This window comes from Odocoileus virginianus, chromosome 1 (genome assembly GCF_023699985.2).
Source record: "Odocoileus virginianus isolate 20LAN1187 ecotype Illinois chromosome 1, Ovbor_1.2, whole genome shotgun sequence".
Classification (NCBI taxonomy): domain Eukaryota; kingdom Metazoa; phylum Chordata; class Mammalia; order Artiodactyla; family Cervidae; genus Odocoileus; species Odocoileus virginianus.
Genome location: NC_069674.1, coordinates 19240457 through 19265693, shown reverse-complemented (window position 1 = coordinate 19265693; position 25237 = coordinate 19240457). Strand labels below are relative to the sequence as shown.

Genomic DNA, 25237 nt, shown 5'->3' with positions numbered 1-25237 from the left:
AGCAGAGCCTTCTGCCTCAGGCTGTGAGGAAGGCTGACTGAAGTGGGCCAGAGGTCTTCATTTTCAAGAAAGAAATCAGGCTGCAGCAGGTAAGGAACCCTCTCAGCAACGCCCCACCCCACGACTGCATTTTTTCTGGGCGCATACCTGCTCCTCACTGGCCACCTCCAGGGAGCCAGACATGTGTGGTAGTGGTGGAGAGGGATGACTAGACAAAGGGCTGGGCAGTTGGTTTCTGGACCTCTGTGTGCCCTCTTAGCGCAAAGGTAAAACTCTCCAAGACAGAGGTGTGTTGCCGCCGCCGCCGAGTCGCTTCAGTCGTGTCCGACCCTGTGCAACCTCATAGACGGCAGCCCACCAGGCTCCCCCGTCCCTGGGATTCTCCAGGCAAGAACACTGGAGTGGGTTGCCATTTCCTTCTCCATTGCATGAAAGTGAAAAGTGAAAGTGAAGCCGCTCAGTCGTGTCAGACTCTTCTCGACGCCATGGACTGCAGCCCACCAGGCTCCTCCGTCCCTGGGATTTTCCAGGCAAGAGGACTGTACAGACTCTTGAATGCCCGCAGCCGCACAGGGGTCTCACAGCAACTCTGAGACTGGCTTTGGGAGGCGAGCAGCAGGGGCAGGGAGGAGAAACAAAGGAGGGGGAGGGGAGAAAGCCGTTCCTCAGGGACCCTCCATGAGCCTGGGTCACAGGGTCCTGGACAGCCCGAAGGGACAGGGCCTCAGGCTAGGCAGAATTTTGTTTTAAAACGAATATTTAATATTTATCTTGAAAAGGAGGAGGAGAATTTGCTCTTCCTGGGTGCTTTCCATGTGACAGTTTCTTTCCACGTAACACACCGTTTAATTTAGTGTTCCACCAAACTCCCGAAGCTGCATTTCAAGAGCGTCCACCAGGGGGCCAGGTACCCTGTCTGTCTGCTTTAGGTAGATCTCAGGGCAACCCACTCCAGCATTCTTGCCTGGAGAATCCCATGGAGGGAGGAGTCTGGTAGGCTACAGTCCATGGGGTCGCAAAGAGTCGGACAGGACTGAGCGACTTCACGTCACTTCACGGTCCTCACGGTCGCTGTGAGGTAAGTCCCCGGTCAGAATCCAAATCCAAGTGCCTCTAGGCGCCCTGCAGGAGGCCTTTTGACCTCAGGTTCACCACTCCCCGGGGTGAAGCAGCTTGCCCCAGGATAGGGAGCAGCAAGGGGCGCCTGGCTGCTGGAACTTCCTAGCCTCAAACTGAAGGCATGGGAGCAGACCATCCCCGAAACATTCAGGGGAGCAGGAATTCAAGCAGAAAGACACCTAGACCCACACACGAATCTCTACTTGGGGGGAGAAATGAATTTTTTTTTTTTTTTTGTCTAAGCTGGAAGAATACCTGTTTATTCTTGTCTCAGAGACTAAAGCACTATTTCTCTTTTCTTCTTGCTGTTTTGATCCCACCTTCTAAAGGCCTCTTCTGTGCAGCCTCTCTTATGGCCCACCCCCTTTTCTTCTTCCCTAGTTTAAAACATCAGTTCCCCGGTCCCCCCTTGTATCTGTCTATTTCCTCACATCTGCCTGCTCTCATCTTTCCCCCGAGACAGGGAACCTGTGCTCTGGACCTGTATTGACCACGTGTTCTCTAAGCCTCAGGGAAATCCAGTCAGGCTGGAGCCCCGTTTGAGGGATGAGGATACTGGGGCTCTAGGTCAGGCCAGTGGACCTAGTCGAAGGACATCCATTTAGCCCTCGGTGGGCACATACAAGCCGTGTGGTGACACAGGAATCCGCTCCCTAACCCCCCTCGGCCTCACTTGGAAAGGAGCCATCGGGCAAGGTAAAAAGGTCAGCCCGCCCCACTCCCCCTGCCCGCCGCCGCGTGTCGCCTTCGGACAATATGTTACACTGTTTCTTCCACTGCCTGCACCTCATTGGTCCACCACCGCGCATCCTCATTGGCTGTGGGCCCACGGCCACACTGCGATTGGCCCACGCGCCTGTGCTGAAGTCTGTCGGGCCCAGTGGGAGCGGAGGTCCCCACTGTGTTTGGCACTTGAGGCCGGTGACCCACTGCCACTGTCATGGCTTCCCGCTGCCCATGTGCCCAGGTGTTCATCTCCCTGCGAGGGTGAGTCGACTGAACGCCACCCATTCACCTCCAGAATAGTGCACTGGACTTGTGGGTCGTTTATGTAATACATGCGACTTATTGAAACTCGTGGATCCAAACAGGTGGCCATTTAGGCCTGGGTCCAAACTTTTGTACATTTGTACATGTCATGCTGACACCCTACAGATTTCTGAGAATGATTCTGGGTTTTGTTTAAGCATGATCTTATAAGCATAGGGAACCAAAGGAAGCTGCTGGTGGGTTGCAAAACATCCAGTGTCTTCTATGCATTTACTTATGATTTGCTAAGAGACTCTGTGTATGTGTGTGTGTGTGTGTGTGTGTGTGTGTGCGCGCGCGCACACACACACATGCGCGCGCATGTGCGTGTGTTAAATCGCCTCAGTCCTGTCCGACTTTGTGATCCTATGGACTGTAGCCCGCCAGGCTTCTCCAGAAAAGAATACTGGAATGGGTTGCCCATGTCCCCCTCCAGGGCATCTTCCCCACCCGGGGATCCAACCGACGTCTCCTGCATTGACAGGAGGGTTCTTTACCGCTAGTGCCACCTGGGAAGCTCTAATACAACTGGATCACACTCAAATGGTTTAGGGATTGATAATTTAAGATGATTGAAAGTTACTTTGAAACTTGGAAAGGGTGAAGTCAGTTTTTTTTAAAGTTTAGCCTAGGAAGTTTTTGTTGTTTTTTTTTTTTTTAAGTTCAACTCTAGGTGGCTTCCCAGTCCTTCACTATCTCCCAGAGTTTGCTCAAATTCATGTGCATTGAGTCAGAACACTATCTAACCACCTCACTCTGCCACCTGCTATCCTGTCTTATATTTATACTGATGCACTCTCGGAGAGACACTTTAGATGCTGAATACATGGATCCTGACAAAGGATCTTTTTTTGTTGACAAAACAAGATTCAAATGAGAAGCCAGTGTGACCTGGGTCTGAAAAGCTTCTCAGAGAAATTGGGGCTTAAATTGAGAACTGAAGGACAAGCTGACTCTAGACAGGTATAAACCGGGGGCGGGGGAGGGGGCATTCTAAGTAGGAGGGAAAAAAACGGAGACAGGCTATGGAGGCAGCCTCTGGAGGCAGCAAGTCTTGGGGGTGTCTGCCCCCTATAGGAGAGGCAGAGGGCTGCACCCTTATCCCGTGCGGCAAACTTCACAGACGGGCAGATCGTTCCAGAGGAATGTGTTCCGGTAAGAAACCTGAGAGGAAAGTCAAATTATCAGTATTGGCACAGGAGAGCTCTAGACTCCCCACAAGTCCAGAGGCCTTTGGCATTCATATGCCTAGACTATTAGAGAATTTGAGACTCTGGGAGGACCTTGGTGTTTTTACCTCAGCCTAAATGTCAATCTAAATGCCCTGATGTCCAGGCACATGCATTTCTTTTTAATTTAAACAGGTAAAGAAGACTCATATTCTTAAGTTCGAAAGGTTCTTGTTTTTCCCTGTAAGGTGTGCTGTCCTTAGTCCCTCAGTCGTATCTGACTCTGTGACGCCATGGACTCTAGCCCACCAGGCTCCTCTGTTCATGGGATTCTCCAGGCAAGAATATTGGTGTGGGTTGCCATTTCCTCCTCTGGGGGATCTCCCTGACACAGGGTTCAAACTCAGGTCTCCTGCATTGCAGGCAGATTCTTTACCACTAGTACCACCTGGGAAACCCTTGTTTTTCTCTGGGCTTCCTGTTCACTTCGCTGTTTCACTTTGCTTCCTATTAAAGATTTGTCTGTGTCTGGAAATTGGAGACTATAAAAGGTGGCCTCTGATGTAACCTAGCCGTCAGGCTGGATGGGCCTCTGATTCTGTGGCTAGGGAAGACCTCACAGAGTTGGGACACACCTGCCCACCTCTCACAGACTGTAAAGAATGAGATCTCAGGGTGCAGCCTGCCCTCCTTGGCCACTGTGGTCAATTAACAAGTGTCCAGTGAGAACCTGCAAGGTCCTGGAGACATCCTGCTGTAAAGCAGCTGTGCCCTTCAACTGTAAGTCAGGTATGAGCACCTTGGGTTTTCAGGAGTCCAGTTTCGATAACAGGTTTTGTATCACCTATGGTTGATTTTGTATCTGTTGTCAATTATACTCATTGGTTTGGGACCTTTTACTTGGGAATTGTTCCCCTTTTGGCTTCAATCTACCTTCCTTTCTCTTTAATATTTTACCTTTACTATTTAGGGCCAAGCCAAGCCTAGCACCTTGCAGCCTCTCATGGAGACTGCAGGAGAAGGCAGCAACCCCGGAGGCGGGGTGACGCCCCGGCCCCTCCAGAAGCAGGAGCAGCGGGTGGCCCGCAGACGCCTGTCCCAGGCCCGCCACCGAGCAACCCTGGCGGGGCTCTTCGGCAGCCTCAGGAAGGCTGTCTACTCCCACTCTGATCTCACAGCCTCAAAGGTATGGGGACCCGAGGGGAGGGAGGAAAAGCTGTCACACGTGGAAAGACTGTGGAGCAGGGTGGAGACTGGCCTGGAGCCCCACCCCCTAGGGCTGCGGCCCAGGTGGGTCAGCGGCCCGCAGTGGACACCTCGGGACGCTCTGTCTGCTCTGGGCCCTACCTACCCCCTGCAGACAAGCCTGGCCTCAGGAGGGAAATGAGCCGCTGAGAGGCCAGGTAAGCTGGCCACACTGATGCCCATCCCTCTCATGGGCCACAGTGAGCCTCCAGCCACTGCCCAGACCCTGCATTCCCACTGTAAGCATACACAAACCCCCCTCCCCCAAACCACCCCCACCCCCCCCCAACTACAGGCGCATGTGTGTCCCTCAGTTTTCATGCACTAACCAGGTCTTTCCCTAGGTGGCAGGACTCTCCAGGTAAGCATTTGTCTTTTCCTGAGCTTAATTCTGCCTTTCTCCTTACTGGGCTACTGTACTGCTGATTGCTGTCTCTGGCTGAGCACAGAAGGTTCACGTGGGTTCGGGTGGTGATGGAAGGATGGAGTTGGTATCACTGGGGGGAGCAGTCAGGAGGTCTCCAATGTGGGGGAGGTCATGATAGCCTCAAGGCCCCTCACCCTTTTTAACAAACGAGGGAACTGGAATTCAGACAGGACCTGCCAGCTGGTTGGTGGCAGGACCCAGGGAGAGGCCAGGTTTGGGAATCCAAACCAGGCCCTCTTTCCACCGTCTGTCTCTCTGGACCAGCCCGTTGCTCCGCAACTGTGGGTTTCCCTCTGGGCTGGTGCTGCTTCCAGAGCAGGTACCCTTATGCCCGGATCCAAGGGGGGCAGGAAGAATCTCAACAGAGCTCCCACCTGCTCCTCTAGAAGGACACCCAGCTGTGGACGCCTCACGGCGCTCTGGCTGCTGCTGCATGTGGGTAAAGCTTAAGAGCTGCACCTTACCTCCCCACTGCAGACTAGCCTGACCTCAGAGGCCCACACCTGGGCCTCTCAGCAAAAGGCCTGTCCAGAACAGCTCTGCTCCGTGCCCCCTGGGTGACATGCGTCCAGGGTGCACAACAACCCCAAGGCCCCTGTCACTGGCCAGTGAAGAAGTGTGCAGAGACGGGCAGCACAACTGAAGGAAAAACAGGTACTGGGGGCTGGCAGGAAGGAGTGGAGGTAAATCTAGAGGAAAACCCTCTGCACCCCTGAAAATCCATACCTCCTGATGTGGTGGCCGAGAGCCTGGCTGTTAAGTGGTGTCAGTCCACGTGAGGCAGGTTCCTTGCTAAGCTTCAGTTAACACATCGGTTAAACAGGGACCCCAGTCACGGTTTCCTGAGGCCTGCCGTGGAGTTTAACAAGGAAAAGGATGAAAAACATAGCACGGTCCTAGGTGGTTTAGATTGCTAGTATCATTTCCCCATGCATCACCTCATTTCTTCCTCCCAGCTCTGTTCATGTCACCCTCACTCTGTAGAGGAGCAGACTGAGGCTCCAGAAAGTTAGACTATTTGCCTGGGATGGCACAGCCAGGGGGCAGCCTGGAAATCAAATATCTTCTGTCCTGTTCTTCCTTTGTGCTCCTGCTGGAGGGACAATGCTGAGTTTTGCATTTGTAGTGTCCATGCAGAAAGGATTTGCCTTACAAGAGTGAGATGCACACATGTGTGGCAGCAAGGTTGTACCAGTTTTCTGTGGCTGCCAAAACAAAATACCATACAGGAGATGGCTTAGAACAACAGAAATGTCTCAGAGGTCTGGCCTCTAGAGGTTCAAAATCCAGGTGTCCACAGGACTGGGCTCTCTCTGACTGCCCTAGGGGAGAACACTTCCCGCCTCTTCTGGCTTCTGGCATTTGCTGGCAATCCTTGGCATTCCCTGGCTTACAGAGGCGTCACTCCAGTCACTGTGTGTGTCTGTCTCTATGTCTGAATTTTTTATAAGAACACTGGTCATACTGAGTTAGAGCCCACCCTCAGGACCTCACTTGATTACCTCGAGAAAGGCCCTGCTTCCAAATAAGGTCACGCTCACAGACCGGGGGTTAGGACTTAAACACATCTTTTTTTAGGGGGACATAATTCAACTCAGACAAAGGTCCTAAGAAAATAAGCCTGCCAAAAATGTTGTAGAAACAGAGTTTCAGTGACCGGCCCCTGGCCCACCTGGCTCCGTTCTGGCCCAGGTGACACAGTCAGACTGCAAGGCGGGCATGGGGTGGCCGTGCTGCGCGGACACAGGTGACCGTCCTGGCCCAGAGGGCTGGAAAGTCCTCGCCTCCCAAGCCTGAGGTTCAGGCAGCCTGTCGGCCCCGGGTATCCCGAGAGTGGACAGAGTCCTTGCTGACCCAGCAGTGTAATTCTGAGCCCGGGACCGGGGCCAGCAGCCGGTGTAGGACGGCAGGGGCCCTGCTCTAAAGGAGCAGTCCGAGATCCCCGTGGTCCGCTGGGTGTCCTGTCATCGTCCCGTGGGTCTGCAGAGTGGGGTGCCTTTAGTTGCCCTCCAGTCACCTTTTCACACGCCAGCAGGATTCAGTCGGGCCCTCCAGGAGGGTGGGTCCCTCCTCCTCCCCTGCCAGCCCTCCCACAGTCCTCTGCGGTGCTTACCGAATTCTGCATTAAGAGGGGCTGTGGTGTGTTCTGTGTGATGAGTGGTTGTCTCCACGCTCATCTTCCCTCTTAGAATGTCAGCGGCCTGAAAGCTGGGCAGGTTTGTTTACTCTGTGACCCCGGACTGGGCACACAGCTCTTTGCCCTTGTGCGTGCCTGAGGAAGGTCTGGGACTCCTCACAGGCACTGGGCGGTCTGCATAATAAACAATATTCAGCGTTTCTCATTGTTGTATAATCTTGCAGTTACCATTTTGACTTGAATAATGTTACATCCAGTGGAGAAGAAAGGGAAGGAGGGAGCAAGGAAATGCTTGTGATTCTATTTTTGCAGGACAGGAAATTCATAGTTCAAATTGACAGAGCACTTGATAAGACTTTAGGTCAACTAGAATGTATGCATTTGGCAAACAAAAATACATTTTTGTATTTTTACTAACTAGTACATTTACTAGTACTAAACTAGTACATATACTGTTAACCCACTTGTAGCACACTGTGCGATGAGCATAAGTTAATGGGGGGAGGAGGGGGCTTTCTGCTGCCTCTGCAGACATTGTCCATCCCAACTTCGCAGCGCGTCTATAGTCGTTTGCAGCCCTAACTGTCTGCTGAACACAGCTTAATGGTTTCCAAATGCTTTGATATTTCTGTGAGAACCATTTCCAGAATACAAAGTAAATGTCGTGCCTTCTGTGGCTCGGAACTAACTCCTGCCCTTTCTGTTGACGATGTCAAAGACTGAGACTTTGCACCCGAGGTGGGGGTGGCTTCAGGGCAGGAAAGGGGCTTCCGTGTTCACAAAACCAACTCTGCGAGGGGAGGCCGGCTTCTACGCACTGTCTGTCTCTGTCCTCAGTGGCAAGTTTTGAATAAGGCGAAGAATCATATTCAGGAACTGGAACAAACTTTGGATGAGCTACTGAAGCTGAAAGGTAAGTGACCCATAGCTGCCACCCCTCTGCCTCCCAGAATAGGGCTGGTTGGTTTTTTCTGTTGAAAACAGAGAGATTGGGGTAAGCCAAGTGAACATATATTTACTGAGAGCCTACTGTGTGCCAGGCATTGTGCCTGGACCAGGGGTACGATGAGACCCATGCCCCTGTCCTCAGCGAGCTTAGGGTCTGGCAGGATGGACAAACGTCAGCGGGCTGTGTGAGCAAGAGGAGTTCCTTCCCAGGTGCCTGACCTCCTCTTGAGAGGCCAGAGAAGTGGACCGGGGCTGTCCAACTTGAAAGCAAAGGGCAGAAGCTGTCTCCCTTCTTTGGCACTCAGGGTGGACATTGGGTTTTCACGAGCCAGTGGAAGCTGAATTCTGAAAGGGGTGCTCTTCATGCCTTGACTGAGAAGGGCCGGCTCAAGAAGCTCTTCCCCTGTCCCTCTCCCCCTCCCATCTAAAAAGAGAGGTGAAACTGGGCTCTTGACCCCTAACCCTGAACCTGGGTGGGCTTAGCGACCACCCATGGTCCACGCAGTCCAGAAAGGCAGGAGAGACTGGACCAAGTCCCGACTTTATCACGTGTGACCCTTGCCTTCAACTCCTTAATAGAATCTTTCAACCTGGAGGATGGGAATGCAAACAGCTTAGAGGAGGCCAAGAAAGAATATGCCAGCATGTACTCCAGAAACCCCAGGTAAGAGCCCCAAGCACCAGGAGACCCAGGACATGCCGCTCTTCTACCACAGTTCTGCTGCGGCTCGGCAGCCCACCCTCCCCGCCAGAATGCGGAGCAGAGTGAGAGACACTGCTTATCGATTTAGAGCAGCTTCGTGCTGGAGAGTTCTCTACTCTGTGTTATCCTAATCCCATGTATTGGATTTTTCCCGAATATAAAAATAATCCTACTTATTAACAGAAAATGTCAAAAAGAACAGAAGTACCCGAAAAAGAACATGAAAGTACTTCTTATCTCACCACTCAAAGAAAATCAATGTTAACCATCAAGAATATCCTCATTTTCTTTTATTTTGCACATTATTTTGTAGAGAAATGAGATCACAGTATTCATATAGATTATAGCTTTTAAAAAACTTATTTAATGGTTTTACTGAAAGATACATAAGAAGATAAGGGAAATCCAAATCTCTGCCTACTTTCTAGCTTCACAGGAAGCTAAGAAAAGCTAAAAAGGATGTCAGAGAAGAAAAAGTAGTACATGTAGGTGCTGCAAGGGGAAGGGGTGCTGAAAGGGGAACCTCACTTATAACATGGCACTCAGACAAGAGAGGCTGACTGCGGAGCGTCTCGCACGTCTGTGACCTCGCGGGGGCCATTTAGCTCTCGCACCTTTGGACGTGCACTGCGCAGACTCAGTCCTTGCGCCCTCAAAGGGTGACCCGCGCCCTGCACCGCCTCAGCCCGCACAGCTACCTCAAGCGCGGCCTGGACTCTGGGGACCACGACCCGCCCGCCTCATCTCTGGTGGCCCCAGGGTGTTTCCAGCACGGTGTAGGCTCAGACGGGCCTCTGAGGAGGCACCCGAGTACGTGTGTAAACAGTCTTACTCACTCTGAAAAGGGGACTGCACACGGCTTGTGATCAGAAGCTCCCGAGAACCCGCGGAGGCCAAGTGATGTTGTTTCCCTTCATATTGGGCGGGGTTTCTGATTTCTTATATTGTCTTCTCTGTGCTTTTCTGTATTTCCAGTTTTTTAAAACAGCGAATGTGTACTATATCCTAAAGGAAATAATCAGGAGAGAAATGATTAAATTAAATTCACATTGTAGACACTGTGAGAATACAGAAAAGTATTAAGAAGGGTGTAATCACCTATAATCATAATCCTCACTGTTTGGTCATGTGAAGGGGAAGGGGCAAATGGTGTGTGTGTGTGTGTGTGTATTGAGTATATGTGGCAGGGTATATGTGGCCATATTTTACAAATCAGACTGGCCCCACCTAGAAATCAGCCTGGGAGACGATCTCAGTGAGGCAGACTTTAGCTATTGACTCTACCCCCCATTTATTACCTAAGCCATGCTTTCCCTCCTGATTTAACATATGAATACTATCACATACTAAAATCTTATTAATACTTGTATCACCCACATCTGGATGGCTAAATTTCTTTCAGAATCATATTAATTAGGGAAGATTTTTCACTAGAATTATTATAAGCCTGCAATAATTAAAAGTGTGGTACCAGTAGAGGACTAGATTAATTGCATTTTATAATTATTGTATTTTTAATTAATTAATTAAATTATGAGTAAGCTTAAGTGCCTTTGTTCAGGGTCGTTTGTATTTCCCTTCCTGGAAGCTTTTTTTTTACCTAATTTCTGCCCATTTTCCTGTTCAGTTGGTGGTCTTTTTCTTAGTGGTAGAAGCACTTTACATATCATGAGAAATCAGCTCTCCTTCTAGTTTATAGATTACAAACAATCATACCTTGGTTGGTTGTTTTACTATTTCAGCATTTCTGTTTTTTGTTTTGTCCATGCAAAAATGAAGTCTAATCTGTCGATCTACAATGGCACCTGATGTTAGGTGAGTAGTCAGAAAGACTTCTTCCACTCTGAAATTAAACAGAAAGAGAGAGAGAAACTGAGACCCCCTCCTGTGTTATCTTCTGATGCACTTGCCTTTTGACTCAATCTGATGCCTTGGGGATTATTCCTGTCAGTATGAAGAGATTCTGAGTACAAGCCCTGGTTTTCCAAATTGCGTTATATTGTTTCATTCTCTTAAAACTGTCTTCTGAAGAGCAGAATTAAAAACTTTAAAGTCCAATTTATTCATTGCTTTCTTTTTTAGGTGGAGCTTTTAGTTTAAACCCAAATATTTAACCATGGTTTTGGGTGCTACTGTAAATGCTACTTTTAAAATTTCAATTTCCAGTTATTCATTGCTAGTTTACAGAAATACTATTGGTTTTTGTATATCCACTTTGTATTCTGAAACCTTGCTTCCTTCTTAGTTCTGACCACATATTTTTAGGTTCTTTGGGATTTTCTACATAGATAATCACATTGTCTGCAAACAAAGACAATTTTATTTCCTCATCTCCAATCTGTACACCTTTCATTTCTTTGGTTCATCCTTTGGGATGGGCTATAATCTCCAGCATAATTTTGAATAGAAGTGGTAAGAGAGGACATCTTTCTCTTGTTCCTGATCTTGGTAGATAACCAATCTTTTACTGTTAAGTATGATGTTAGCTATAGGCTTTTTATAGATGCTCTTTATCAGGTTAAAGAAATTCCCTTCTATTCCTAGTTTGCTGAGAGTTTTTTAAAATCATGAATGAATGTTGAATTTTGCCAAATGCTTTTCTTCACATATTGAAATTAATATTTTTCCTTAATCTGTTGATATGGTGAGCTGCACTGATTGATTTTCAAAGTTTGAATAAGCCACCTTATATTCCTAGGATAAACCTCACTTGGTCATAATGTATTTATACATATGTAGGGTAGGGTAGGTAGGGTAAGAGCACCATGTTGCCTGAAGGCTCGGGCACATCAGTCATGTCCAACTCTTTGTGACCCCATGGACTGTAGCCCACCAGGCTCCACTGTCCATGGGATTTTCCAGGCAAGAATGTTGGAGCAGGTTGCCATTTCCTACTCCAGGGAATCTTCCTGACCCAGGGATCAAACCTGTGTGTCTTGTGTCTCCTGCACTGGCAGGCGGATTCTTTACCTGCCCACTTATTGGGGGAGCCCACTTATGCATATATATAATATATATAAAATATGCTAAAACTGTATTAAAATGTTCATCCTTGATGTTCATGAGGGAAATTAGCCTGTAATTGTCTTGTTTCTATTTTCTCCCTAGTCTGGTGTCAAATAAAGTTCACTGGAAAGTCTCGGACACTTGGTGCTCCATCGAGGCAGCTGGGAATGATGTTGAGGAGGAAGAAGAGGAAGAAGAGGAGGAGGAGGAAGACCAAGAAGAGGAGGAAGAGTATGAGGAGGTGGAGGAGGAAGAGGAGAAGAAAGTGGAGCTCTTAAACTCCTCCGTCACCTTGCTGCCAGATCTCTTGGAATTTGAACGGTGTGAAAGGCCTGGCGCCTGTGGGGAAGGGGATAAGTGCTCCAGCGGAAGCACCCTACAGGCCCTGAGTCACGGGCCCTCCAGATTTCCACACAGGAAGGGCTCGGGGATGGGGTTGGCAGAGGGGCTAGAGAAATAGTCTTGAAACCACATTCGCGCAGCACATGCACTGTTTCCTTAGACTGACTTTATCTGGAGTGACACTGTGGGGGTCTGTTGGTGTGATTTGAGGGCTAAAGTGCTTCCCCACCCCCGCAGCATGATTGGTCTTGAAGCAAGGGAAGCAGTGAATGGCTAGCCCAGATTCCACCTGCTATTCACTGCTCCTTCGCAAACTCAAGGCTGAACACATCCATGTATGTGGGCTTGGAGGAGTTGGCTCAACAGAAAGAGGCTTACTCCACAGCTTCCAAATTTAAGTGGGCTCCTATCATGTCTGCACATTCCTGGGCTCTAAATTTGAAGCCGTGTTCCCCTGGTGAGAGAGAGTCGGCCTGCCCTGCCTCTCATCCTCTCTTCTGTCTGACAGTGAGCTTCACAGAGGGTGCTGGGAGGACTTAGGAAGGGACCCCAAAACACAAAACTAAGTCGCCCATGGCCCCCAAGCTGGCTCTGCACTGCGCCGGTCAGGGCTGGTGGAGACTAATGAGGCTGAGTCCCTGGTGAACCACAGTGCGGGGCAAGGCCTGTGCTCTTCACCGCCCCTCTCCCCACCACGGGATCCCGAGGAGCCGCCTCGGGTCGGGGGACCTCGGGCCGCTGGGTTCAGGTCTGGGGGTCACTGCCCTTTCGGTTACAGGTACCTCAACTTTTACAAGCAGATGATGGACTTTCTGACCAGGAACAAGATCATCTCCTCCAAGGAGGTGACCCTCCCCATCGTGTCTGCGGCCATCTCCTATCTGTGGCAGATCCTCTCGGAGGAGATGAAGACCATCCTCTTGCGGGCCTGGGAGCAGACACAGAGCGGCCTCGTGGGGTCCTATCCCGAGCCGGCCTGCGCCGAGGGCAGCATGAAGGACAGCGGGGTTGACAGCCAGGGTGCCAGCTGCTCGCTCGTCTCCACCCCTGAGGAGGTGAGCCGACCCACGCGTGGGATGGAGGGTGGATAGGAATGACTCCATCATGTGCCTGGAGACGCCCTGGCAAGTTAGCAGGGTTCCCACAGCCACCTGGAGGTGCTCTCTGGATGTTGGCGCGGTACGTTTCTGATTTTCCCGACATATATGCACAACCACAGAACATTTATTTTTCTCCTGTTACCTTCCTGGCCTTTCCATGGGGATTACAGAAGAGATGGCTTAGAAGGCTGTATCCACTAGGATTCTTTCAGCTTCAAGTACTCGCTCATTAAACCAAGAGGTGATGTACTCTGCCCAACCCGGGAGGGCCCGCGGCAGGAGGACTTCCGCTATGTCTCCCGGCCGTGTGGCCGTAGATTCGGTACTTCCCTTCTCCCCTGCTCTGCCTTCTCTCAAGGCTGGCATCTCACCTTTCCCGCCCTCCCCATTTCCCGCACAGGGTAAAACTGTGGAACGGCGGCCAGTAGCAATCAAGTTATTATTCCTTCTCCTCTACATCAGTTCAGTTCAGTTCGGTCGCTCAGTTGTGTCCGACTCTTTGCGACCCCATGGACTGCAGCACTCCAGGCTTCCCTGTCCATCGTCAATTCAGGACTGATTTCCTTTAGGACTGACTGGTTGGATTGCAGTCCAAGGGCCTCTCAAGCGTCTTCTCCAACACCACAGATCAAAAGCATCCATTCTTCGGCGCTCAGCTTTCTTTATAGTCCAACTCTCACATCCATACATCCTCTACGTCAGACAAGAGAAAAGACTGCCTCTGGCTCTTAAGCATCAAGGAAGAACATCTCCAGAAATTTCCTCTATGGCTCTCCTTCCCTCTCATTGGTCAGAATTTGCTAGATTGCCAGGTTATTGAGCCAATGAAAAACCAAGATAGAATTCTGTTTGGACCAATCAGGGTCAAGACCTGAGGGGGGTCAGTTCCCTCCCACCCCACAGAGCGTTAGGGAATAGAGAGCAGGTACCCATGCGTTTACTGTAAATGCTCGAAGTTGAAGCTGTTAATGCCGGCCATGGTCAGCCAAGCAGAGTGCTGGTGCGCGTTAGCGGTCGCTGAGCGCTGAGATCAAGGTGGGCTCCTCCGCTGCTCTTCCAGAATTAGGACAGCCTCGGAAGGCTGCTGCTCCCACTTGGGGCCGCATCTCTTCTCCCTGCTCTAGCGGAGCGGGCAGTTCTTTGCTTCTCTGCTCCTAATCTAGTGCTTTGCAAGACATTCAGCTTGCATGGCGCCACCACGCTGCTTTGCCCTGACTTTTCAAACGTTCCTCAGCAGGTGGTTTCTTTGAGGAGAGGTCAGGTGTCTCTCTGGGGAGTCTTAGAGCCAGAGAACCTCCAGGTGCCTCTGACGCTGGGGGAACTGCCCTCGTTGTTGCTCAGGCACTCAGTCGTATCCGACTCTTTGTGACCCCATGGACTGCACACGCCAGGCTTCCCTGCTCTTCACTATCACCTGGAGTTTGATCACACTCATGTCCATTAAGTCAGTGATGCCATCCAATCATCTCATCCTTTGTCGTCCCCTTCTCCTGCCTTCTGTCCTTCCCTAGCAGCAGGGTCTTTTCCAATGAGTTGGCGCTTCACACCCCAGTGGCCAAAGCATTGGAGCTTCAACTTCATCAGTCCTTCCAGTGAATATTCAGTGTTGATTTCCTTTAAGACTGGTTTAATCTCCTAGGTGTCCAAAGGACTCTCAAGAGCCTTCTCCAGCACCACAGATAGAAAGCATCAATTCTTCAATATTCAGTCTTTTTTATTGTCCAGCTTTCACATGCCTACATGACTGGGAAAAACCATAGCTTTGACTAGATGGACCTTTGTTGGCAAAGTAATGTCTCTGCTGTCTAGGTTTGTCATAGGTTTTCTTCAAAGGATCAAGTGTCTTTTAATTTCATGGCTGCAGTCATCCTCTGCAGTGATTTTGGAGCCTCCCCAAAATAAAGTCTGTCACTGTTTCCATTGTTTCCCCAGCTATTTGCCATGAAGTGATGGGACCGGATGCCTTGATCTTCATTTTTTGAATGTTGAGTTTTAAGCCAGCTTTTTCACTCTCCTGTTTCACCTTCATCAAGAGGTTCTTTAATTCCTCTTTCCTTTCTGCCATAAGGGTGGTGTCATCTGTGTATCTGAGGTTATTGATATTTCTCCCAGAAATCTTGATTCCAGCTTGTGCTTCATCCAGCCCAGCATTTCACATGATGTACTCTGCATATAAGTTAAATAAGCAGGGTGACAGTATGCAGCGTTGACGTACTCCTTTCCCAATTTGGAACCAGTCTGTTGTTCTATGTCCGGTTCTGGCTGTTGCTTCTTGACTTGCATATATGTTTCTCAGGAAGCAGGTAAGGTGATCTGGTTTCCCATTTCTAAAAATTTTCCACAGTTTGTTGTGATCTGCACAGTCAAAGGCTTTAGTCCTTGAATTAGTCAATGAAGCAGATGTTTTTCTGGCATTCTCTAACTTTTTCTGTGATCCAGTGGACATCCCTGGATACCACGTTCCCTAGGAGGCCTCCCAGACTCCAGGGCCAGGCATGGGAAACTACTGTCCCCGTGTCCTTCCAGCTCTCAGATGAGCCCAGTGTGGGGGAGGACCTATCCAGGATGCCTAGTTCCTGCTTTAAGGATTGCATCCTTTATCACAGATTTTTTTTTTTTTTCAAATCTCTGCCCTTTGGTCACTTATTTATGGTTAACCCTCCATGATCTCCCCATGCTTCTCAAGTGGAATTTAGTTAAAAGATAGGTGCTTGGCTAGTACTCTAGACCCACTGAATCCGAGTCTTCAAGGGGATGGCTCAGAATCTGTTTTTAACAAGCACCCCAGGTGACTAGTGTGACTGCAAGGGACTCCCAAGGCGGAGTGGAGGTGGGGCAGGGACATGGGTTGACTGTGGCACATCCACCCTGGGAGTGGGCTCTCTGCAACCTAACTGCAGAGATCCCTTAACCTCTGTTCCCCTGGCATGAAACTACTAGATTGTGGATCCTGGGCTCAATCTGTCCCTCAGGCGGTGTAGATGAGCCCTTTCCCATGTAAACAGGGGCTCACCTCTGGCTGTTGCCTCTCCCACCTAAGCTCCCACCCTCTTTAAAAAGAGGAGATCATGGTCCCCAATGCTTCCCCATTTCTCAGCCACTCTCTGGGGTTGGCAGTGTGTTCTGGGTGGGCAAGAACTTAATATTCATCCCCTGTAAATGTCACCAAGCAGAGACCCTGGGTTTGGGCCTCATCTTTAACATGCATCCCTTTGGGGACAAGGGGTAGGGAGCCTTTCTATCCCTCAGCAGCCCAGAACAAACATCAGAGTGTGGCGGATTTCTAACACATGAAGTTTTATGGTTTCTTTCAGATCCTTTTTGAAGATGCCTTTGATGTGGCAAGTTTCCTGGACAAAAGTGAAGCTCCAGGCACATCTATCCCCAGGTAAGGAGGGGTATGAGACTGTGTGTGTGTGTGTGTGTGTGTGTGTGTGTGTGTGTGTGTGTGTCCCTGCTGGGGTGTTTAGGACCCTCTCCCTTGCAGCCTGTCAGAGGGGAGCATAGTTCAGTGGAAGTTCTTGGAAATACACTTTTTCCTGTGATTCAGAAGAGGCTGGTTCTAGGATTGTGCCATTGCCCTGGGGAGGATCTTCTCTGGGGCTTCTTCAACATAGACAGTTCTTCCGTTATGGTCCAGGGCTGAGATACATCAACCAGAGTTGTCAACTCTAGGTGGTTTGCACTGTCTCCTGGGGTGAGGTGGCCGTGGGTGGGTTACAGCAGTCAGTCTCGTTTGAGAGGTGGACAGGGAGCTCTGGGGCACAGAGAGCCTGGGCCAACGTGGCAACAGGCCCCATGCCTGAGCCTGGCGGGGAGGGACAGGGTCTCTGAATTGCACAAGGGGAGGAGCTGTTTTCACAGTGCTGATGGGAAGGATGTAGAAGGAGGGGATGACCCCCTGAAGTCAGAAGAGCATCTGGGGAGATTTTAAAACAAGCAGCAGCTTGGTTTTTTTAAACACACACACACACACACATAAAAAACAGTTTTGTTTCCTCAGAAAGAGAGAGTTTAGCACTAAAATTTCCTTGCTACTTTGAAAAGCTGTGGTCTTACAGCCTAAAGGCACAGCCCCCTCAGATACCTGGTTACAAAGGAGCAAGAAGGGATTTCCTTGGTCATCCAGTGGTTAAGACTCCACACTTTCAAAGCAGGGGGCTGGGGATGGATCCCTGGTCAGGAAACTAGATCCTGGGTGCTGCTAGTAAGACCCACAGAGCCAAATAAAAAAAAATTTTTTTTTAAAAAGCATCAAGAACATGTAGTCTTTCTGCCTTGTGAGTGAGGTGACATTCTTGTTCTCATGATCCCAAAGAACATCTCCATTCTTTTTAAGGCCTGTGGCTCCAGCCTGGAGCCCTGGAAGCCTGCAGGCAGATCAGACTGCAGTATTTGCAACTCAGCTGCCACCCCCTCCCCCACCCCCAGTCCAGCCAGACTTGCCCAAAATCTCAAAGCGATTTTCTGTGGTGACTCTTCCCGGCTGTATAGAGTTTGATTTTGCTGAAACCAGCTGGAGACAGACATTGCTATTTCTTTGTTGGGCTTGGGCTGTGAACACAATTTGGTTGAAAAGTGGCCAAAGTGTACTTGACAAATAATTTTGTTAACTCCTCACCCTGCTGGTGGAACAGAAAACAACCAATTAGGGGGGAAAAAAAAAGTAAGGTGAGGTCAAAGCACCACCAGCTGTCCAGGCCTGATTCACGGTCCCGTTGGTGGGCTTCTCCCCTTGTCCCAGAAAAGAGCAGGAAAAAAATCTTCAGGGCAGCCTTCCGTCTGTGCCAGGGCTGGCGTTTTACGTTAGACCTCCTGAGCAAAGGCATGTCAAGGGACTGAACTTGATCATGCCTTGGGCTTCCTGAGCCTGGGCAGCCACGGGTGGGAGCAGAGCCTGACTTTGGGCAGAGAGGAGATCTTGCTCCTTGTTCCCCAGGCCACAGCTCAGAACACTGAACGAGGACCCATGGGCCAGCCTCCCTGTAGTCTTGCTTCCCCAGCAGCTTCCAGACATGATGCTGGAACTGGGGTGGTGCAAACCTTCCACAGAAGGCGCTGGGCCACGGGAGGGTTCAGCTGCATGCTTCAAAGTGTTTGATTCTCATTGTAATCCAGATATTTTAGAGGGTGCAAGCAGAGGTGGAGATTGAGGGGAGGATGAGAAGGGGCAACAGGGGATGAGACGGTTGGATGGCATCACTGAACGAATGGACATGCATTTGAGCAAACTCCGTGAGATGGTGAATGACAGGGAAGCCTGGCGTGCTGCAGTCCACGGGATCACAAAGAGTCACATACAATTTAGTGACTGAACAGCAACAACAAAGCGGAGGTAAAAAGTTAGGATTCTAAATGCTGTTTCTTCCTCCTTTCTGCCGTTAGTTCCATGTTGGCCGTCTGCAACCCAAAAAGTCCTGAGGAGATGTTTCAGCTCTACGTGCAGATCATCGATTTTTTCAAAGGCCTTTGCTGTGTTAACACTCAGTTCAAGCAGGTAGGATGGAGCAGGGTGCAGTCAGGCCTTGGCTCGCCTCCCCTCAGATGGTGGGCTCTGGAGGGGCGCACTGGCTGCAGCTCCCCAGTTCACACCACGGGGGACGTTCTTCCACGGATAGGTGACTTTAGTCTAATGCATCTTGTGGAAGGAGCATGTCCAGGGAAACAGGGAAAAGGCAGAGGGATGCTCTTCAGGGCACATCCGAGCCTGGGAACCTTGAGGCAGGGACCAGACCTCAGAGGCCTGGCCCTTGGCAGGCATTCCTACATGTGTGATTCCTTGATGCCTTTCTGAGAAGCTGAACTAGTTCATCATTTTCTGAGACCCTGGGGTAATATTTGCTGTCAGCTTTTGAAGGATATTAATTTTTGCTTCCAAAAAGCTGACTGTGCAGCCCACAGTGACATGCATTGTGGGGGTCTTGGTTAGAAGGTCCATTCCTGGAAGTTTCCGTGGAGGGAGGGGGTTATTCATGAACTGTCAAGGAGACAGCCCCTTTCAGATTCAGAGCCATGGATTTTCCCACTGATTTAGCAAAAATATAGCTGTTTATTTTAAAAGGTACATGATAGTGATGAAAACGGCCAAAAATAATCAGGGCAGCTTTTCAGTGTGGCCCCTTTCCTGCTCACCCTTCACTTCCATCTGCTGAGACCACTTGGAGCCAAGACCCTTCCCTGCAGTTTGCTCTCTGCACCCCCCCCCCCCCCACCAACCCTTGGCCACCAGCCCTGACCACTGAGTCCCTTTCTCTGGATACAGTGAAGTCAGGTCACTTTACCAAGGCTTTGAGAGCAGATGGATGGGACAGTCTTTGTTTTCCCCACTTCGTTACTCTACACATTGCAGGAAAGAAAGAACTGGCAGGACTGGAGCCCATGTAAAGCAGAGGCAGACTTGACTCACCTTGGGAACTCACTGGAATGCAGATTCCTGACGTCCCCACACCCAAGATTTCCATTCAGTGTTGTGAGATGTGGCCCCAGGAATCTGTGTCTTGAACAAGCTGCCCAAGAATGTCCTCATGCAGGAGGCCTCAGGCCTTGGTACAGGGTGTGTAAAGAGGGCAGCTGCATTCTCTTCCCCGTTCATCCCTCACTGTTGGCTTCAGGGAGGTGGTTGGATGAAACTTAATACAGTACCTGTATTGGTTTCCTAGGACTGATGTAACAAATTACCACAAACTCAGGGGCTTAACAACAAAAATTTATTTCCCCAGAAGGCCCAGTTTCGGTGTTGACAGGCCATGCTCCCTCTGAAACCTCTAGGGGAGAATTCTTCCTGCCTTTTCCTAGCTCCCGGTAGGCTCCCAGCAATGCCAGAGATCCCTGGACTTGTAGCTGCATCACTGCCTCCATCTTCTGTGTGTCTCTCTGTCCCTCTCATCTTGTAAGGACACCTATCATTTGGATCGAGGGCACACCCCAAATCCAGGATGACTTCAGCTTACAGCCTTAGTTAATCACACCTGCACAGACTCTAGTTCCAAATAGGTTCCAGGTGGACATGAACTGGGGGGAATGCTACTCAACACACTTCAGCACCCAGTCCCAGCAGATACCTCTCGCAGCCTAGCAGTTTCACAGATCTGCAGCTGAAGAGTCCCTCATCATCATTTTCAGGGGCCTGGAGATGGTTGGATGGCATCACTGACTCAGTGGACATGAGTTTGGGTGAACTCTGGGAGTTGGTGATGGACAGGGAGGCCTAGCATGTTGCAGTTCATGGGGTCGCAAAGAATCGGACGTGACTGAGCGACTGAACTGACTGACTGAAGGAAGTAGGACACTTGGAATGACATTCAGGCACACTGTGACAGACTCCAGTGTGTGGCTCCCTCCCCAGATGTTTGGCCTCTGGGCATCGTCCACGTTCCAGCTCCCCCTTTTCTCAACCTTTGCCACCATCCTCACCCTAAACAAGGGGTCGGGGTGATTTTCCTTTGACCAGTTCTTCCCCCTCTTGGATACCCTGGCTCTGATGTGCCCCACCTCTATCAGGAGGGCACAGCAGGTGAGGACAGTTCTCTCTGGAGCTGAAGAGGCTTCATTCTCAGAATCACCCCCAATCTGGTCCCACATCCATGAGATGGTTGGCTGGATTAGGGGTGCTTCCCAAGGCCCAAGGGAATCAACCCCTAATGAGCAGGGTTAACAAATTACAGGGGTGATTTTTCTGCTTTAGTGGGGATACGCAGGAAGAACACAAACCCAGGAATGTACTTTTAGGGGAAGAGTTAATGAGGAATCAGAGAGGTTAGCTGGTGTCATCATTAAGGGAATGAGAAACGCTTGCTAAATTAACATAATGCTGTTTCTTTTCAAAATGATCTCCAAATAGCTAACCCATGAACATGGTTTAAAGTTTAAATGTTACCAAAAGATATACAAAGAAAACGTAGTCTCTCGCCTACCAATGTCCCTTGTTCCTATTGTATTCCCTTTCCCAAAGGCAGTTATCATGACCAATTTCCTATACAGTCATTCAAAAATTTCTCCAGATATTTATATAATCTATCAAATACATATGGTATTCCCAGGTGGCACTAGTGGTAAAGAATCTACCTGCAATGCAGGAGACCCAGGTTCGATCCCTGGGTCGGGAAGATCTCCTGGAGAAGGAAATGGCAACCCACTCCAATATTCTTGCCTGGAAAATGCCATGGACAGAGAAGTCTAGCAGGCTACAGTCCATGGGGTCGCAAAGAGTCAGACACAGCTGAGCACACATACATCAAACACAATTGGTAGCCCACCATACACACTGGTTTGGACCTTGCTCTTTTAAGATAGAGTATCCCACAGAGAAGGATCCCTTTCCTTTTATTGGAAGCAGCTGCATGGTATTCCACGGGTGGGTGCATTGTGGTATAATTCATCATCCTTTGTTGAGGGCATTTGGATAAAGCTTTAAGATTGCCCCTGTCTCACTGATGGGATCTTAGAAATCCCCAGGAGAGGAGAGAAGCTAGTTCTACTGTATCCAGGAGAAGCCCTTCTGGAGACTGTAGAGTACGGAGTTGAGTGAAATGGAAATGGACTCCCTGCCTCTCATTGCTCTTAACTTCCTGGCTGGAAGCTGGAAGAGAAGATACCACTGAAGAGATGTGGGGAGGCATGCCTGAGATGTTGGGGCCATCTCCCCCACCTGAGGCCTGGAGCCCTCAAATAAAACTTGAATCCTCCTCTACCTGTGTTTTGCAGGAACCAGACCTTCCCATCGACGACGAGATGATAATGTTGAGGTGCACGGAGACGTTTGACGATGAAGATCTGTGATGCAGGAGTGTTGGAAGCCAGAGGGGATGGAGGAAGGTGGTGGTCTCTGGTTTTGAGTTCTGGCAGCCCAAGTTGCCCTTGACTTGGCGTTTTGGAGTGGGCTGTCCTGAAAGCATTTTGATGGTTGTAGTTTCTGGTTGTTATAAAGTATTCAAGAACAGTGTGGTTGTGTGTCAGTCTTTCGGAGTTGTTTTGAATGAGGTGCTGGCCTGCTGCAGGGCACACACCCGCTCCCGCCGTGCTCCTGTTCAGGGGAGCACCCGAGGACCAGGCCAGCCAGGAGTCTTTCAGGAACAGGACGGCCAGGGTCTGCCCCCTGACACTGGGTACTTGCAGCACATTCAGGGCATTGTGTTGATGGGTTCTAGAGAGCTCTGGCATCCACCCCACATCCTGCAAGCTCTAAGAGCCCAGGAGCAGTGCTGACCTCAACCTTGTGCTCCAGGACACCAAGGCAGAATCACCTGTATCTGCTGCTTCTGACAATAAAGACTCCTGAATGGAGTCCACACCAGGTCCACAGTGCTCGGAATGCTTTTTGGTGAGGCTGCTGGGCAGAGTGCATCAGGGCACCTGAGCCTGTGTACGGGGGGTGATGGTTATTATTACATGTCAGCTTGGCAAGGCCGTGGTACCCAGGTACTTGGTCAAACATTTTTCTAGATATTTCTATGAAGGTTTTGGTGTTTTTTTAAAGAAGAGATTAACATTTAAATCAGCAGACTTTGAGTAAAGCAGATTACCCTCCATAGTGTGGGTGGGCCTCATCAAATAAGTTGAAGGACCAAACAGACCACGCTTGCGACCCCATGGCCCTGAATTCTCCAGGCCAGAATACTGGGTTGCTGTTCCCTTGGATATTCCCAACCCAGGGATCAAACCCAGGTCTCCCACATTGCAGGCAGATTCTTTACCAGCTGAGCCACAAGGAAGCCCAAGAATACTGGAGTGGAATCTTCCCAACCCAGGAATCGAACCAGGGTCCCCTGCATTGCAGGCAGATTCTTTACCAACGGAGGTATCAGGGAAGCCCTAATTCTTCCTCAGGAAGAGGGAATTCTTCCATGGACTGCCTTCAGATTCCAGCTGCAACTCATCCCAGCCTGATGGCCCACCCTGCAGACTTCAGACTTGCCAGCCTCCACAATCACCTGAGCCCAATCCTGAAGTCAGTCTCTCCATCTGCCTTCCCCGTGTGTGTGTGTGTACATATATATGTCTCTCTGTAGACATGTATGTATATATGTGTATATATATGTATATACACACACACCCTATTGGCTCCGTTTTGCTAGAGAATCCTGACTAATCCGTTGAGGATGCAGAGAGAACAGGCTCACCTGGCTCTGTAGAGTTTATGACTCATGACGACAGTGGCTCCACTCCACTGATGGCCTTTCAGAGGCTTTGGCTGTTTCATGTCCCCGTGAGAACCTGAAGTGCAGGTTAAGTCTCAGGGTCCAAACCTGGTGCCATCTGACTCCACACCCCCAGTGCTCCCTGCCTCACCATACCATCCTGTGATGCACAATCTGACTCCAAGGACTAGCACTGGGGATATGCAGGGACTGTAGCTTTGCAGACCCTTCAGTGTTTACAGGGGCTTCCCAGGTGACACTAGTGGTAAAGAACCTGCCTGCCAATGCAGGAGAGGTAAGAGAGGCGGGTTCCATCCCTGGGTTGCAAAGACCCCCTGGGGAAGGAAATGGCGACCCACTCCAGTATTCTTGCCTGGAGAGTCCCATGGACAGAGGAGCCTGGTGGTCTAATGTCCAAAGGCTTGCAGAGTCGGCCATGACTGAAGTGACTTAGCACAAGGGCAGCGTTTACCAATGGCAGGGGCCTGGAGGGGAGGGGCCTCACTGGGAGGAACCTGGATGGGAGGGGTCAGCAGGCCTCATACTTCTTTGCGGAGGAAGAGTAATGTTACTGTCACCTTTCAGCTAACAGCCCCATCTCTGTCCCCTGCCCCACCCAAAGCCTCTGCCTCCCAAGCCATCAATACTGCCTAGAGGCTTTCTGTGTGGACACCGGGCTGCACTGGTTTACACTGGAGACGGGAGGGCTGGAGCACGGGGTAAGGATGTAGCTTGAGGCCAGACCTCGCTGACTCACTGACGGGGTCACAGCACGCTTGCCCTGGCCTTAATCTAACACTTGTCTAACTCTGCCACCAAGTGTGGGGCGCAGAGGTGCTCAGGACGACAGGGTACCTCCCATGCGTGGGTGGGCAGAGGAGCACACGGTGGGGATGGTGCACTCGGGGCCCTCTCACATGTGGGTGTCCACGGTGCTCTCGGGCCGCTCTCCTGAGGGGTTCCGGGGGCAGAGCGAGAGTCGGCTCACTCCCACCTCGCCTTCCCCGGGCCAGAAGGGGAGGTAGCGGGCGCAGGAGGATGCGCAGAACCTGGTGCCGATCCCCCAGGGGAGGCCGTAGACCTCCAAGGCCTTCGTAGTCTCCTCAGACTCCTCCTGGACTTGATTCCATGCCAGGAGGCCTCTCTCCTCCAGGCTTCCTAACAGGAGACAGCAGCGGGGTCAGGACTGGGCCCCAAGGGAGCAGGCGGACCTGGGCGGGAGGAGCCTCTGGAGAGGCCAGTTCGCAGTGCCCTGGTCCTGCCGGCAGCTCCTCCTTCTCCTCCCCCCAGCCCATCCCAAGAATCAGCTCAGCTCAACTCCACCCAACTCAACTCAATGGATGTGAGAGTTGGACCATAAAGAAGCCTTGAGAGCCAAAGAATTGATGCTTTTGAGCTACGGTGCTGGAGAAGACCCTTGAGAGTCCCTTGGACTGCAAGGAGATCAAACCAGTCCGTCCTAAAGGAAATCAAACATATTCATTAGAAGGACTGAAGCTGAAGCTCCAATACTTGGACCACCTGATGCGAAGAGCTGACTCACTGGAAAAGACCCTGATGCTGGGAAAGATTGAAGACAGGAGGAAAAGGCGTCAACGGAACACAAGATGGTTGGATGGCATCACTGACTCTATGGACATGAGTCTGAGCAAGCTCCGGGAGATAGTGATGGACAAGGAAGCCTGGCGTGCTTCAGTCCATGTGGTCACAAAGAGTCAGACACGACTGAGTGACTGAAAAACAACAGCTCAGCTCATCACCAGGCATTTTCTGAGTTCTGGGATGTGACCTTCTATGAACCACTGTTCTTTCCTCTTCTTCTGGGGTGGACCTTTCTATGTTTCAGTTTCTGGAATGCAGATGTATTTTACATTCG

General features: G+C 50.4%; 2 protein-coding genes across 2 annotated transcripts in view; one reads left to right on the top strand and one right to left on the bottom strand.

Moving 5' to 3' along the window:
• On the top strand, positions 1 to 22166 carry STRA8 (stimulated by retinoic acid 8). The gene is made up of 9 exons (XM_070465392.1): positions 1 to 89; positions 4288 to 4503; positions 7964 to 8039; positions 8654 to 8738; positions 11886 to 12104; positions 12904 to 13180; positions 16540 to 16613; positions 18611 to 18722; positions 21929 to 22166. The coding sequence occupies exons 2-9, from the start codon at positions 4321 to 4323 to the stop codon at positions 22001 to 22003; spliced, it is 1101 nt and encodes a 366-aa protein (XP_070321493.1). The 5' UTR covers positions 1 to 89; positions 4288 to 4320; the 3' UTR covers positions 22004 to 22166.
• Positions 19919 to 25237, bottom strand: part of LOC110128973 (solute carrier family 23 member 1-like) — a 62897-nt gene continuing 57578 nt past the window's right edge. Inside the window, exons 12-13 of the mRNA XM_020880065.2 lie at positions 21916 to 24519; positions 19919 to 21803 (exon numbers count right to left, since the gene is read on the bottom strand). Of these exons, the coding sequence (XP_020735724.2) occupies positions 24275 to 24519 (245 nt within the window). The 3' untranslated portion in view covers positions 19919 to 21803; positions 21916 to 24274. The remainder of the gene's footprint in view (positions 21804 to 21915; positions 24520 to 25237) is intronic.

Excerpts from the sequence above, each read along its gene's own strand:
- STRA8 (XM_070465392.1), top strand. The coding sequence starts at position 4,321 with ATGGAGACTGCAGGAGAAGGCAGCAACCCCGGAGGCGGGGTGACGCCC. Across the intron at positions 4,504-7,963 it reads CTGATCTCACAGCCTCAAAG|TGGCAAGTTTTGAATAAGGC; the intron begins GTATGGGGACCC and ends CTCTGTCCTCAG. Across the intron at positions 18,723-21,928 it reads TTAACACTCAGTTCAAGCAG|GAACCAGACCTTCCCATCGA; the intron begins GTAGGATGGAGC and ends TGTGTTTTGCAG.